At 35.2% G+C, this 15,414-nt stretch overlaps 1 protein-coding gene across 1 annotated transcript; it reads right to left on the bottom strand.

Annotated features, from left to right (window-relative positions):
• Positions 1 to 13: 13 nt before the first annotated feature.
• On the bottom strand, positions 14 to 14,872 carry LOC111056457 (protein MEMO1; the record flags this gene model as incomplete). Its single annotated transcript, XM_039445344.1, is given in 7 exon segments — positions 14 to 106; positions 108 to 182; positions 184 to 211; positions 4,445 to 4,556; positions 10,725 to 10,837; positions 11,910 to 11,978; positions 14,791 to 14,872. Coding segments are annotated over 7 exon segments (572 nt in total), but the record flags the coding sequence as incomplete, so codon positions are not given.
• Positions 14,873 to 15,414: the final 542 nt, after the last annotated feature.

The following is a 15,414-nucleotide window of genomic DNA, read 5'->3' as shown; positions in this document are numbered from 1 at the left end:
CTAATTTGGTAATTGATTGGTAGATTTCGCCCCAGGAGTTATCGTAGAAAGTGTCGCGGAACCGTTGGCCCCAGTGACAGAAGTCCGATGATAGATGAACAGATTTGAGGATCGGCCAGATATCTGGCGAAAATGCGGCCGTAGAGAGCCTCTCGATCGGCACTCAGTGATCCGACCAGCACATGGAATTATGGTGAACGAGTCCTTGTAGCTAGAAAATCGAATCAGAGGAGTTGATATATTTCAACCTAATCGTTAATCGGTGATGATGGAAGATTACATGTGAAACTATTCAATGTACATTCACGCTCATAGTGAAAAAATCTGGTGTGGCGCACTCACACAACTTCCTTGCCGTTATAAAAATTGATCACCTGACGCTAGTGTCCCCGCGGCATCTCAAGTCTCTATTCAAAGATCTGAGTCAGCTGGTAACAGGATAATAACGCTGGAGACACACGAGGTCTGCTCTCTCTTTCATAGTGAATGATTTAAAGAATCAACAGTTGCAAATAGTTGCCAATTGAATAATCACATTTTCTCGAATTCCGAGCTTATTTCAATTTTAGGTGAAAATGTTACTGAACCAGACTTGTAGAGATTTTCATGCTCAATCTTTTCACTTGAATTTTTTGTTTAAATTGATCTGGAGCTGATAATTAGGGATCTAAAATCAAACTTTGCATAGAGGGGCGAGCTCCTGAATTTTTACAGATATGGGACTTGTGGCAGTTGATATAGTTTATCAATGACTATTTATGTATAAATTTGATCAAAATCGTTGGAGCCATTTTCGAAAAAATCGCGAAAAACCTGTTTTTTTGAAAAATTTCGCCATTTTAGCCGCCATCTTGAATTGCTTTTGATCGAAATTGTTCGTGTCGGATCCTTATAGTTTAAGGACCTTAAGTACCAATTTCAAGTCATTCTGTTCATTGGGAGATGAGATATCGTGTACACAGACGCACAACACTCATATGCACACACACCCTACAGACCAATACCCAAAAACCACTTTTTTGGACTTAGGGGACCTTGAAACGTATAGAATTTAGAAATTGGGGTACCTTAATTTTTTTCGGAAAGCGATACTTTCCTTACCTATGGTAATAGGGCGAGGAAGTAAAAAGGACATCGTCGAGGTCAACGCTAAATTTCAACAGTTTCAACGCTCATAAAAATTCAAAAACGTCAAACAAAGGAACAAATTATACGATTCTTATTGAAATCTTCTTCTTTCCAACCATATCCCTAGAATTCGATTTCGACTGACAGTTTTCTAGTTATCGACGTTTTTTTTAAAAAATCGAGAAATCGATATATATCTCGATAACTAAGGTCGATGACTAAGATTTTACTGGACATTTTTTGTTGCAAATTTCATGTAGAATCTATGGTTTTCAGCTGTTACACTTTTCGTGGGACACTATGTATATTAAATGAAAAAAGATATTTGAATTGAATCAATTTGAACAAACTGTCGACTCCGTTTTAAAAATCTTGAAGTTTTCCATTCTAAAGCAACAATCTGTTTTATTTACACTTTTCTATCTCAGTTAAACTTTTCTTGGGACACTATGTATATTGAATGAAAAAAGATATTTGAATTGAATCAATTTGAGCAAACTGTCGACCCCGTTTTAAAAATCTTCAAGTTTTCCATTCTAAAGCATACAATCTGTTTCATTTACTTTTCTGTCTCAGTTACACTTTTCTTGGGACACTATGTATATTAAATGAAAAAAAGATATTTGAATTGAATCAATTTGGACAAACTGTCGACCCCGTTTTAAAAATCTTGAATTTTTCCATTCTAAAGCATACAATCTCTGTTCATTAAAATCATATCCATGAATCTAATAAAAGTCTTGGAGGAAAAAGATGTAAAATTCAATAGTACAGACTTAGGGACCGTTTGACTATTACAATGTATGGTTGTATTTATTATAGTGTGTTTCAATTGAGTCAGCTGTTAGTTTAAACTAGAATTTGACTATTAATTTTTGGAGAAAGCGACCCTTAGGGTAGACAGGCCAGTCTGTCGAGCATGAATGAACGGACAGGTCTTCAACGAAAAAGACATTCACGTGAAATTGTTTGAACGAAAATCAACTGTTTGACAGCAGAACTAACATAAAAATCTGGTGTGGCGCACTCACACAACTTCCTTGCCGTTATGAAAATTGATCAACTGACGCTAGTGTTCACGCGCATCTCAAGTCCGCCTAATAAAGAATTTTTACTTTCTTGTCCTATTACCATAGGTAAGAAAAGTATTGCTTTCCGGAAAAAATTAAGTTACCCCAATAGAAATTTCACGGTTTACGTTTCAAGGTCCCCTGAGTCCAAAAAACTGGTTTTTGGGGATTGGTCTGTATGTATGTATGTATGTATGTATGTGTGTGTGTGTGTGTGGTGTGTGTGTGTGGTGTGTGTGTGTGTGTGTGTGTGGTGTGTGTGTATGAGTGTATGTGCGTCTGTGTACACGATATCTCATCTCCAATTAACGGAATGACTTGAAATTTGGAACTTAAGGTCCTTTCACTATAAGGATCCGACACGAACAATTTCGAACAAATCCAATTCAAGATGGCGGCTAAAATGGCGAAAATGTTGTCAAAAACAGGGTTTTTCGTGAATTTCTCAAAAACGGCTCCAACGATTTTAATCAAATTCATACCTAAAATAGTCATCGATAAGCTCTATCAACTGCCACAAGTCCCATATCTGTAAAAATTTCAGGAGCTCCGCCCCATCAATGCAGATAGATTCCAATTATCAGGCTTCAGATCCAATTGAAGCAAAAAAATCAAGTGGAGTAGATTGAGCATAAAATCTCTAAAATCTTTAAATTCGATAAAATGTGATTATTCAATTGCAAATCATTGTTGATTCTATTAAATCATTCACTATGAAGAGATAGCAGACCTCATGTGTCTCCAGCGTTATTGCCCTGTCACCAGCTGGCTCAAATCTTGAATAGTAGACTTGAGATGCGCGGGAACACTAGCGTCAGGTGATCAATTTTATAACGGCAAGGAAAGTTGTGTGAGTGCGCCACTCCAGTTTTTTTCATTTCATTCATTTCAAGTCTACTATTCCAAGATCTGAGTCAGCTGGTAACAGGATAATAACGCTGGAGACACACGAGGTCTGCTATCTTTTCATAGTGAATAATCGACAGTTGCAAATAGTTTTCAATTAAATAATCACATTTTCTCGAATTCCGAGCTTTTTCAATTTTAGGTGAAAATGCTACTGGTCATTAATTGTAAAGATGTTTATGCTCAATCTTTTCCACTTGATTTTTTTGTTTAAATTGTATAGATAGATTAAAATTGATAAATTGTTTAAATTGATAGAGCTTATCAATGACTATATCACGTATAAATTTGACCAAATCGTTGGAGCCGTTTTTGAGAAAATCGCGAAAAACCCTGCTTTTGACAAAATTTCGCCATTTTAGCCGCCATCTTGAATTGCATTTGATCGAAATTGTTCGTGTTGGATCCTATAGTGTAAGGACCTTAAGTTCCAAATTTCAAGTCATTCCGTTAATTGGGAGATGAGATATCCTGTACACAGACGCACATACACTCATACACACACACACAGACCAATACGCAAAAACCACTTTTTGGACTCAGGGACCTTGAACGTATAGAAATTTGTAATTGGGGTACCTTAATTTTTTTCGGAAAGCAATACTTCCTTACCTATGGTAATAGGGCAAGGAAAGTAAAAATATATTTGAATTGAATCATTTGAACAAACTGTCGACCCCGTTTTAAAAATCTTGAAGTTTTCCATTCTAAAGCATACAATCTGTTTCATTAAAATCATATGCATGAATCTAATAAAAGTCTTGGAGGAAAAAGATGTAAAATTAAATAAGTAAAGTCACTTAGGGTCGGTTTGACTATTAAACCCGTTTAACCAATGTATGGTTGCATTAATTGAGTCAGCTTATAGATTAAATTAAAATTTGACTATTACTTTTTTTGAGAAAGCGACCCTTTGGGTAGGCACTAATGACAGGCCAAGTCTGTCGTTAGCATGTATGAACGGACATGTCTTCAACGAAAAAGACATTCACGTGGAAGGTTTTGAACGAAAATCAACTGTTTGACCGCAGTTTCTAACATAAAATGAACAACCAATAACAATAAACCTGTCGTCAAAGGCCACCCACCCTAAGGTCAAGGACAAGAGTGTTGAACATGTGTGAACACACATGCTCGTCATGCATGCTGTCATCAGCGAAAGGTGACAAGACACACTTGTATTGTCGTTACTGGTCACTCTAACTAAGGACTATCGGACAGTTTGAAAGATATTTTTAAGATATGTTTTAGATATTTATTACCCAATAACAATGCCCTAGAATATTGGTAGGGAGTTTTGAAAGACTCTGTACATTCGAATTTTGAAAGTTAGAACTTACTCTTGCATAACTTTGGCAATGTAAGGAAGATGCATTTCAATACTATGCTCTTCTTCATCCACGTCTATATTCATACGCTCAAAGTGGCCGGTCGCGTCCAATTCAGCATACACTGAAAAAATACAATTAAAACCAATAAAAAATTTGAATCCAATGTAAATTATACTGCAGAGATTCCAACATTTTCAACTGTTTTTTATGGAATCAAGCTGAATTCCCACACTACAGTGAAAATATCATTCCCATAAGTTCTATTGGGATTATTCATACTGTGGGAATAATTTGATTGTATGGGAGAAGATGTTGTAGTATTTCTCCATAATTGAAAGAATAAGGCTGGGCACACACCAGTTAGTCAAGACAAGACAAGACATGATCAGACACGTTCAGTCACAATACTTCACATTGTTGCTCATGACGCAACTCACACTGATTAGTCATTGCAATTAGACATGTCTTCATAAGCAACTATGTGAAGTATTGTGACTAAACGTGTCTGATCATGTCTTGTATTTTCTTGACTACTGGTGTGTGCCTAGCCTTAGATGGGCCGTCCACTAGAACCGTTTTCGTCCGAAAACTACCGAACCTGTCTGAACGATCCCCCAACAAAGAAAGGAATAGATTCTCAGGTTCATACGGCCGTGCACGGCCGTCTCCGGCCGATCAATTTTTCAATCCGAATTGAATGGGATTTTCAATCCCTATCCGGCCGAACTAACTAGTCGAGCTGAGACAAAAAAAAGTGTTCAAACCTAAAATTGTTTCACAGTCTAGTTTTTTAAAGATTTGTTCTGTTTTATAAAGTTGTAACTATAGTCAATGAAAATTTGATAAGTTTGGTTCAAGAGCATGTTCCATTGTGAGATATGGGAGACAAAAGATTTCATCATCGAGATGCTCAAAGGAATCTGTGAACAACGATTACTGAACAAATAGGATCGGAAGGAAAGATTATTGTAATGAATAACTAATTTAGTGGATATTTGTTTATTCAATTTTCAAAATCTAATATAATCATTGTTTATTAAAAATTTTTGGTGACTATTATAGTATTTAATTCAATACCCCTAGGGTAACCGTCCACTGGAACCGTATTAAACCGATCCGTTCGGCCTAATCTGCCGGCCGTTAATTCGGCCGAATATGGTCGTCCATTGGAACCGTTTACGTCAGTCTAGTTCAGTAGTTGGCTGAACTATTGAATAAATATTGAATTGACTACTATCATATAGCCACCAAAATTCTCCATAAACAATTATTATATTGAGATTTTGAAAAATTGCTAAACAAATATCCAATAATTATTTATTCATTACAATAATCTTACCTTCAGATCCTATTTGTTTAGCAATCGTTGTCCACGGATTGAACATCACAACGATGATATCTTGTCTCGCATATCCCACATTGAAACATGCTCTTGAACCAAACTTATCAACTTTTCATTGTCAAAACTTTATAAAACAGAACAAGTTCAAAAAACAAAAACAGACAAGACTGTGAAACAATTTTGAGGTTAGGATGATGTTGTCTCAGCTCAACTTCGGCCGGATAGAGCCGGAAAATCCCATTCAATTCGGATCGAAAACTTGATTGGCCGGAGACGGCCGTGCACGGACGTATGAACCTGTTGCAATGGACGAGCATCTATAGCTTTCTTTGTTGGGGGATCGTTCGGACGAGTTCGGTAGTTTTCGGCCGATGCTAGTTCGGACGAAAACGGTTCTAGTGGACGGTTACCCTTAGACGTTGATGCTGTATATACGTTGTATACGTAGTGGTATTGACGTTTTTTATAGTGATATTGACACATAAACGTACTATTCTTTCAATTAGATCAGCTGAGCTTAGTGTTTACAAGTTTGTGTTTCTTGAATGGTTCCAAATTTCTTAATAATTCAATATTATTCGTTATAAGTGGTAATTGAGTGGAATATTCTAATCAATTCATTAACTCAAGCCATCTAAATTCAAAATTTATAGTTTTTCATGTTTATTTGGACTAAAATTTATAAAAATTGTACAAGTAAAATTCTAACCTTATCTTGGACTTTGTCACCTATAAATTTGGAAGAAAAATAGTACAAGGACTATCTTATTATTTATCTTCCAATGTTTACGTTAGTGTCATTTGCATTGTAAATGAATAAATGAATGAATAAATGAATTATGAGTGGTAATAGTCAAATTATAATAAATGGGAATTATATTTTCTCTATTCACTGTCGTTTGGGAATCCAGTTTTAATTTGAATAACTATTTTCAATCAACAGTACAGTGCTGTACAGTTGTGAATAGTTGCTCATTAGATTATTGATCAACTGTTCAATTTGAGATGAAAAATTTAGAAGAGCATGAAATTATAAATTTATATCGAGGTAGCGATTGAGGTTTTTACACCTAGCTTAGCGTAGCTAGAAATGAGTCTTCTAAAGACGTAACCGTCGTATCTAACAATGTTAAATCAACGCTACGCTGGTATGAAATGTACAGATTGATTAACATTGGGAGATACGTCGGCGACGTCTTCCAAAGACGAATTTCTAGCTACGCTACGCTTGGTATGTAAAGAACTTCAAGGAATGTCGTGCAGATTTATGAAACCTCCAAGATCTCATTCAGAGTTTTATTTAGTTATTTATTTATTAGATAGAACAAACAATACAATGATCGGGAAAGAAAAACAGGCTATTGCTAAAAACTTCTTCAATTTCCTAATTTAGTTTGATGAGCTCTCAAACGTTGTATCTTTGTTTTGACGAGCTATAGGTACCAGTTATTAAAAAATCCCAACTGGGTAACCTCTTCTTAAAAAGCATGGAACACAAAGAATTAAAAATAGTTATTTGTATATCTAGAGTGAAAAGTACGACTTTTTCTCCCTGTGGAAAAAGTTTGAAGCACGAGGCAAAGCCGAGGGCAGCCTTTTCCTGAGGGAGAAAAAGTATTTTTCGCTCGTGATGTACACAACATTTTCCTCCATCTACATTTTTATAGAAACTGCAAATAAAATCATTCTAAAACTTACGTATTGGTGACAATGATTCCTAACAACATAACCTAAAATCTAAAACCTAAAAACCGGTCGGCTGATGGGCATTGCCGAGTGCGCTATCTATCGGCAAAAGTTGTAACAATTATATCAGCTGAGCGTACCAAAAATGGCTGTCTCCAGATCACGCGGTTCAGATTTGAATTGCAGTATTGCAGATCAAAAATATTTGTTGGCTGGTATTTGAATAGAATAAAATATCTTAAAAATTGTATACATATTTTATCGTCTACTAATATAAGATATAATATCATACAAACATATATTTCATGAGTTGATCAAATTTCTTGTTGTGGTATTGATCAATGACAGACACCTATTCGCTTTCTCATCTGAGCTTAGACCTTCTAACCTATAACAATGTAAGTTTCAAAATAGAGATGCTCCCTATGTTATTTAATGGAGTCACTTTTACTCCCTAGGGAGTTTTCTGTTTTTTACTACCGAGAGCGAAAAAGTGACACTTTAGTATTAGGTTTCAGGGAGTAAGTAAGTACTTTAGACAGTAGGTGGAGGAAAACAAATTATCATACCACTACGGTTTTGATGTTTATAGTTGTCTCATCACGAAAATATGCGTCTCTAACACAATCATGTACCATCTAACAGAACCAACTTTGAATGATGGAACGAACTACTTGAAAATTGTCGTTTTTGTGGAAAAGTTGAGGTATTTAAGGTGGATATACATCTCAGGAAGAAGAAGAGAAGTTAGATTTTCAGCAGAAGCTGCAACATCTATTTGGAAGAGAATGAATTTCCTGCTTCTTCAACTGCAATCTTCAAGTTTTTTCTATAACATATAATGTAAATGTTTGAAAAGGTTTCGGATCAGTAGAAAAAAGCCAGATATTGAACTTTCAAGTTGAAATGGTCCACAATGTTTATTATTTCAATTTCGTTAAGTAGCTTGTAACTTGTTACGTCTTTGGACGTAATAAAAAAAAAAACTTTTCAAGTTTTTCAATATAGTTCAGTTTTTAATGACATATTTTCACAACTCAGTTATCAATTACAGATTACTATAATAGAGTACAGATAATACTAACAGATAATAAAGTAATTTTAAGAGAATCAAGATCAACTTTAAAAGTAAACTCTGAAGACAGATATAAAAAATACTCTTTTTCTCTCTCAAAATTAATTAATTTCATGCTAGAAGTATTTATTAATTTCCTTATTTTCTCATCTTGCTTGTAAGGTTTGTAGCCATATTGCTCTTTTTTGCTTCTTCGATCCTATCCGTCGATCCTATCTATATATTCCGTCATAATGTTGTATTTATTTCCCAACAGATCTTTGTTATTTTACATTTTAAGAATGCTCTACTTCAAGTTTATCAAGTATTCCACTTATTGAATGAAAAAGACTAAGAAATTGTCAAAAAACCACTGATTTATTGCCCTCGACCAATAGCAGTACTCGCCTACTAGTATAAATTCTGCTGCTCTTGTATTTAGTTTTAGTTTATCAGAGATTGACAATGGTGTAATAACCGAAACCGGTCTTTCTAATTATCAATAAATCAGTGGTTTTTTGACAATTTCTAGTTCTTTTTCATTCAATATGAATACCACAATATCAACTTCTCAACTACACAAAAAGTGATTCCACTTATTATTAATATATAAATTTTTTTTTACCTTTTTCATTCAAAATATTGTTTTGTTTTATTTTATTTTACTGAGTATTGCTTTTAAATTATAATTTAGTATGTATTGGAGGGTTAAGTGTAAGAGAGGGCCGACTGCGCCCTAACTTCGCCCTCCCAGATATAATAAAGGCAGTCATTCTATTCTATTCTATTACATCACTGAATAGGCCTGAAATACTGTTTGCTCAAGAAAACTAGTCTACAAACAATCGCAAATCACAACTGATATTTCTATAACAAATTATTGTTAGTTAGCAAAAAATAAGAAAGGGAGAATGGAAACAGTTTCAAGAATATTATAGATTGACTGTGATGTTGAGCGTTTTCAGGCGTTTTCTGACGCAGTTTTTAGAGTCGGCAGGGCAGGAGGCCTTTAGATTGGCTGATCGAGTTGGTGCCCGAAAAACGCTTGAAAAAACACCGCTTAATATGGTCCGGCCCTTGAGTTTGCGCTTACACTGGATGCGATTTCGTATAAATTTATCGTTTTTCAACCACTAACAAACTAACAAATTCATTTTTTTGCAATCCCGAAGTTTTAAAATGCATATACCTGTATGTGGTGGCACGCTGCCCTGCTTACGGTAATAATTGAAGGAAAATGTGCACACATACAGTTCATCTAGAATAATTTTTGTTACCGTACTTGACACTTCAGTCTGATATATGGTCTATGCCTGTTGTTCTATCCCGATCATTGCATATGATTTGGTAATTATATCAACGAATATAAATAAATAAATAAATAAATAATAAATATATGCTGATTTTTCCCCTTAAATTTGTACCGGTAGCCTTGACGAACGAACGAATTGTGTATGCTAAAGAATGAGAATAAACTTAGTTGATCACATTTCATTCATAAAAATCGGGAACCGAGCTTCGCTCTGGAGTACAAAAGCATAAAGAACTTATTACGAAAGAAGAAATTATGATAACATTCATACAGAAATGTTCTATCTAATCACAATAAATTGAGATTAATTCCCAGAGGAATGCAAAAATTTCCCTCACAAAGGTCCAGTTGTACAAAAGCCGGTTAAATTTTAATCCTGATTAACTTCACGTGAACCAAATCAGAGAAGACCATTTCAAAAAGATGGATCTACTGGAATTAATCAGGATGACCCGGCTTTTTTTGCAACCGGCACTAAGTAACTGATTGATGATTACAGCTGAGTCATGATTTTGACACAGTCCACACACTGAACTCGCTCACTGACTTCCATCACCAACAGACGACGAAATAATCATTATCACTGTTTTTCCCAAGGATGAATAAATTATTCTTTTAATATCCTTCACCGAGTTTTCCCAGGGATGGGACATAGTGCAATCGAATCTTTATATTATAAACCTACTATGCTCTGAATTTCGTGAGAATCGTTAGAGCCGTTTTCGAGATCCGATGAAATACAAACATCTAAACATATAAACAGAAGTTGCATTTAATAGTATAGGATTTACAGTGTGATCCTAATTATAAACTGAAGCAGATGTAAATCATAAGTATTTTTATTTAGAATCGATAATAGTATCTAATTAAATCGATAATTGAGAATCGATCGTACCTTGAGAATCGATTTGGAGATCGTAGAGCGGTGTCCGATACTTCTGTACAGTCGATAAGGCGCATCCAGGGAGACGTACGTTATGGGATGGCCCGAGAATGAATATTCGTTGACTGTAAAACATTATCAATTCATTATTCATGTAAATAAATGTGGACGAATGTTCCAAATGACAATTGACAGACTCAAGCCCATGACTGGTTCCTAAACAATTTATACAAAACTCCAAATGACTGTGGTTTATGTATTGCAATTCCAAATCAAACATTGATCAAAATACTGCGGAATAATTGAAAAAAAATTGTATAGGTGACAAGAACGAACTTTGTTTTTTCAATAGTAGTATTTTTTAAATAGTGTGGTGAATTAAGTTATCATTACATAACCTTTGGACTGTGTATTCCAAATTAAGGTTTAAAGCAGTTTTGGGCGAATGCCTGTGGTTTTTACCTGCATTGTATCTATTGTCTATGAATAATAAATAATAATGAGAAATTCCACAATATCAATTCCTATTCACAAATTTTATCAACACTGCTAAACTCATAAAAAATCCCCAAGATTTGAAAGAAGGCTGTAAAAATAGAGATGAATGTTCCCTCCAGAACAGGAAAATAAGACAAGATTAACTATTTGTTTGAAGTTTGTTTCAATAAACTTTAATTCGAACATTCAGTGCTGTTTTCCCAAAGGCAGAAATTTCATTTTAAACTAAATTTAATTCATACGAGGTTAGGCTGATAAGTAATCCATACATGTCTGTAGAGCACAAACCAAATAATCCCCAGAAGCGAGCCTGGTAGCATGTGGACGTTCTATTTATCGTCTACACGGCTGCGTAGTTTGAAGGCGTTGAGTTCATCCAGTTTGGTTTGTTTAATGAAAGAATGGTGTCGTGTTCTGGTGTTATGTAAACGCGAATTAAACAACGCGCAGTTATCGAATTTTCAACTGCTGAGAAAATGAATCCTCATGAAATTCATTGTCGTTTAAAGGCTGTTCAAGTCTTGATTATTCTCAATAACGATTCAAGTTTGTTACAATGTGGTTCATTTTGGTATAAGCCACAAGCTGATTCAAATCAGTTCAAGATGCTACTGTACTTAAATAACCCTTAGAAATCTAGCCTACTAATTCTTAACATTTGTTTTATAACATTTATTGGTGGAATGTAGAATAACTTACACTACAACAGGGCTGATCTGACGATAGGCAAAGGCACTGCAAGCTCCACAGTATGAATATCCTGCATGTCTGCAATGAAAATAAAGAATGGTCAGCATCATAGTACTGTTATCAGAGTAAAATGCACTGCTCATGAATTACAATGAAACTTATATTCTCAGATTCATTGACTGAAAAATCCAGCTGTGGAACTTTTTCTCAAAGTTGTTAACGTAATATTATTTGTTTGTAATTCTATAAACCAATTAATAATATAAGCACGATGTGCCTTCACCAATTATGTAAACAGGGAAAAAACATCGATAAAAAAAGAGAACAGAAATACTAGAACTTCATTTAATTGGTATCTTTCAGTTTACATGTTGAAATGATAAATATTAATTTTTCTCTATTCCAAAAAGGTAAAATATAAATATATATACAAACACAATATTAAAATTTGAATTTAATGGGGAAAACAACTCGCTGCTGCTTACGATGATATTCAATCCTTGTGGTTATGAAAATTAAGAACATGATCTTATCCAGTAGTCACCTACCTTTTGAATATGGCTTCCCCCTTTGGCATCCACTGGTTTAATCGCGACTTTACAGTTAGTATTTAAAAAGAACAAAATTAACTGAACCATGAATAGACTCAGAACCCGTCTCCCTTATAATACAATTTTTTTAAACTGCCCGATCTGTGACAGAATAACTGTATTATAAAACGAAACGAATCTAGCCTTCTTCACTGGATCAGCCGGACATTACTCACAGTCCTAACGAACGAGCTCTGCCCCAAAAGCTAAATTTTGGGTATTAATATAAACTCAGTCAATGCCAACATGGAAGCATTTCAAGTACATATTTTTATCTGCCGCACAGACGGCACGTTTGTTATTAGAAACAAAGAGAAGCTACGTATATTGACAACAAATAAAATAAACAATCTTTCTTCCGATGACAAAGAGTTCAAAGACAAAATACTGAGTTCATTGAACGTTTATTTGAAAACTCTAAAATCCTCTAAACTCTAAAATTGTGTTCTACATCTGGTTCAGTTATCAAAAGACTTATTCATTTTTTTCTGTTTTAACCAACTCGAAAAAATTTGTCCTAAAAATAGCAAAGACGGCGAATATCTCCCGAACCGTGCGTTGACGGGAAAATGTTATTGAACCAAAAGTTCTTAGAATTCAATTCTACATCATAACCAGTAATAAAATTGCTTGATCCCTCCTCCCCACGCCGCGGGGGTGTAAGTCGTGCCAACTGGTGCTCTGTAGGTGACAAGTAGTCGGGGTGACAACTTGACGCCAGCGTGCAAGGTGTCATGTAGGCGTGAGCCATCCCGTCTACTTGTCTCCTTTCTAAGGAGGTGTCAACTAGTCGAGGGACACCCTGACGCGAGGGTGCGAGGTGTCAAGTTGTCGTTTACGGTCATGACTAGTTGGCACCTTTGGTTCAGTAGGTGTCAAGTAGTCGGGGGGACAACTTGACGGCAATGGTATATTTTAACGAGGGTACAAGTAGTCGCCTGTGGCCAAAATGACCAGGTGTCAAGTAGTCGGGGTGACAACTAGACGGCGACCCACTCGAAGTGCTTTCTTCTGGAGCATCAGCACACTCTTGCAGCCCGCCGCATGCCCCCACAGCAGATGGGAATGGAAAATGGCAAAGTATATCATCACCAGATATTTTTTGCTGAGAAGGGCTCTGAGTCTATGCAGCAAGTAGATTACCTGTAATGCAAACTCCAACAATGTGGCCTCCAATCTGTCAATTTGGAGTCAGGAGTCTGTACTACTATTGTTAATTATGTGTGTATTTACGGTAAATACAAAGTGTTTCAAAAGAAGTGTCGAACATTTTAGGATATTGTTCCTGGATGATAGGAGACTACAAATGTCCTATTTGAAGTGTCCACAACTCAGTGGTTATCCTTATAGCTGCCATTTTGTTTATTTCACTTAGGAATTTTTATCTTAAGAACGAAATGTTGTATTGATCTGAAATTTGGCATGGTTATTAAATTTATGCTGTACAGACTCAACTTTAAAAAATAGAATAAAAAAATGATATAAATATTCAAAATGGCGGCCATTGTACATTTTTGTTTGCGAATTTCACGAAAACCGTTCACTTTACAGAAAATTTACAAGAGACAAAAAAGTTAGCAAATTTTATCAAGATTCCAAGGATATCTTATTTATTAAGATTGGTCAAAGAATAACAGTGAACTAAATCCTTTTCGTACTTCATGCATGACCATGAACATTCAAGATCATCTGAAAAACATTGTAAAATCAGAGGGATGGCCATATGGAGCCATACTGAGTTTCAAAGCTTCATCTTAAATACAATTGGAATTAGAAATGTAATATTGATGTTCAAATTGTGAAAAGTGGTCATGCATGCAATAAGAAATAATCAATTCTCTGTTATTATTTGACCAATCTTAATAAATGAGGTATCTTTGAAATCTTGATAAAATTTGCTAACTTTTTTGTCTTGTAAATTTTCTGTAAAGTGAACGGTTTTCGTGAAATTTGCAATCAAAAATTTAAAATGGCCGCCATTTTGAAAATTTACATCGAAAAGGTTTCTTTTTTTTAAAGTTGAGTCTGTTTAGCATAAATATTCATGCCAAATTTCAGATCAATATATCATTTTGTTCTTGAGATAAAATTCCTAAATGAAAAAACCAAAATGGCAGTTATAAGGATTACCGCTGAGTTTTGGACACTTCAAATATGACATTTGTAGTCTCCTATCATCCAGGAACAATACCCTAAAATGTTCGACACTACTTCTGAAACACTCTGTATTTTACATCATTTTGTAAACTGTTTATTTTTAAAGAGAATAAAACTTTATTTGATAATTGCAATTTACTTACGGAGCTATAATTGCCCGGGCAGGTCCATGGGTAAGTTCTGCGGCATTGAGCCAATTCTCCAATTGTTTGTTGAGATCACGACCTAAAAAATACAGCATACAACATAAAAATCTTGGAAGTTATCCTACAAGAAGACAATACTCAAAAACAGAATCCAATAAGTCGTTTAACTAAGACCGGTATTAGATTGATATTGGGACACCAAGAGTGTCCCAGCGAGCCGAGGGACATCAGATTAGATTTATTGCGTTTATTATACTAGGAACACTACATTTTATAGATTAGACACCAGGTTTAGTTCGACTGTTATCTCACTAGGGTAACCAGTGCTGCTGTCCCAGACCTCACATACAAACACCACTAATGTCATCAAATAATACGGGTCTTAGGTCTAAAGGTCACGCTATAAGACCCGTATTTAATTGGGACACCAAGTGTGTGAACGAATCACGAGGGTTTAGTTATTATGGCGTGATTGCATAAAGGAAAGCATATTTTGTAGGCCAGCTGGTATTTGACTCGGATCGTCAGCCCGACCACGACTACATAAAACAGGCACCGCTTGTGGCTCACTAATGATCAGTTAGCTAATACACTTATACACTTTATCTTCACCAAGACCAG

This window comes from Nilaparvata lugens, unplaced genomic scaffold (assembly GCF_014356525.2).
Source record: "Nilaparvata lugens isolate BPH unplaced genomic scaffold, ASM1435652v1 scaffold6675, whole genome shotgun sequence".
Classification (NCBI taxonomy): domain Eukaryota; kingdom Metazoa; phylum Arthropoda; class Insecta; order Hemiptera; family Delphacidae; genus Nilaparvata; species Nilaparvata lugens.
The sequence above is the reverse complement of the archived record's forward strand: the minus strand, read 5'-3'. Positions and strand labels throughout refer to the sequence as shown.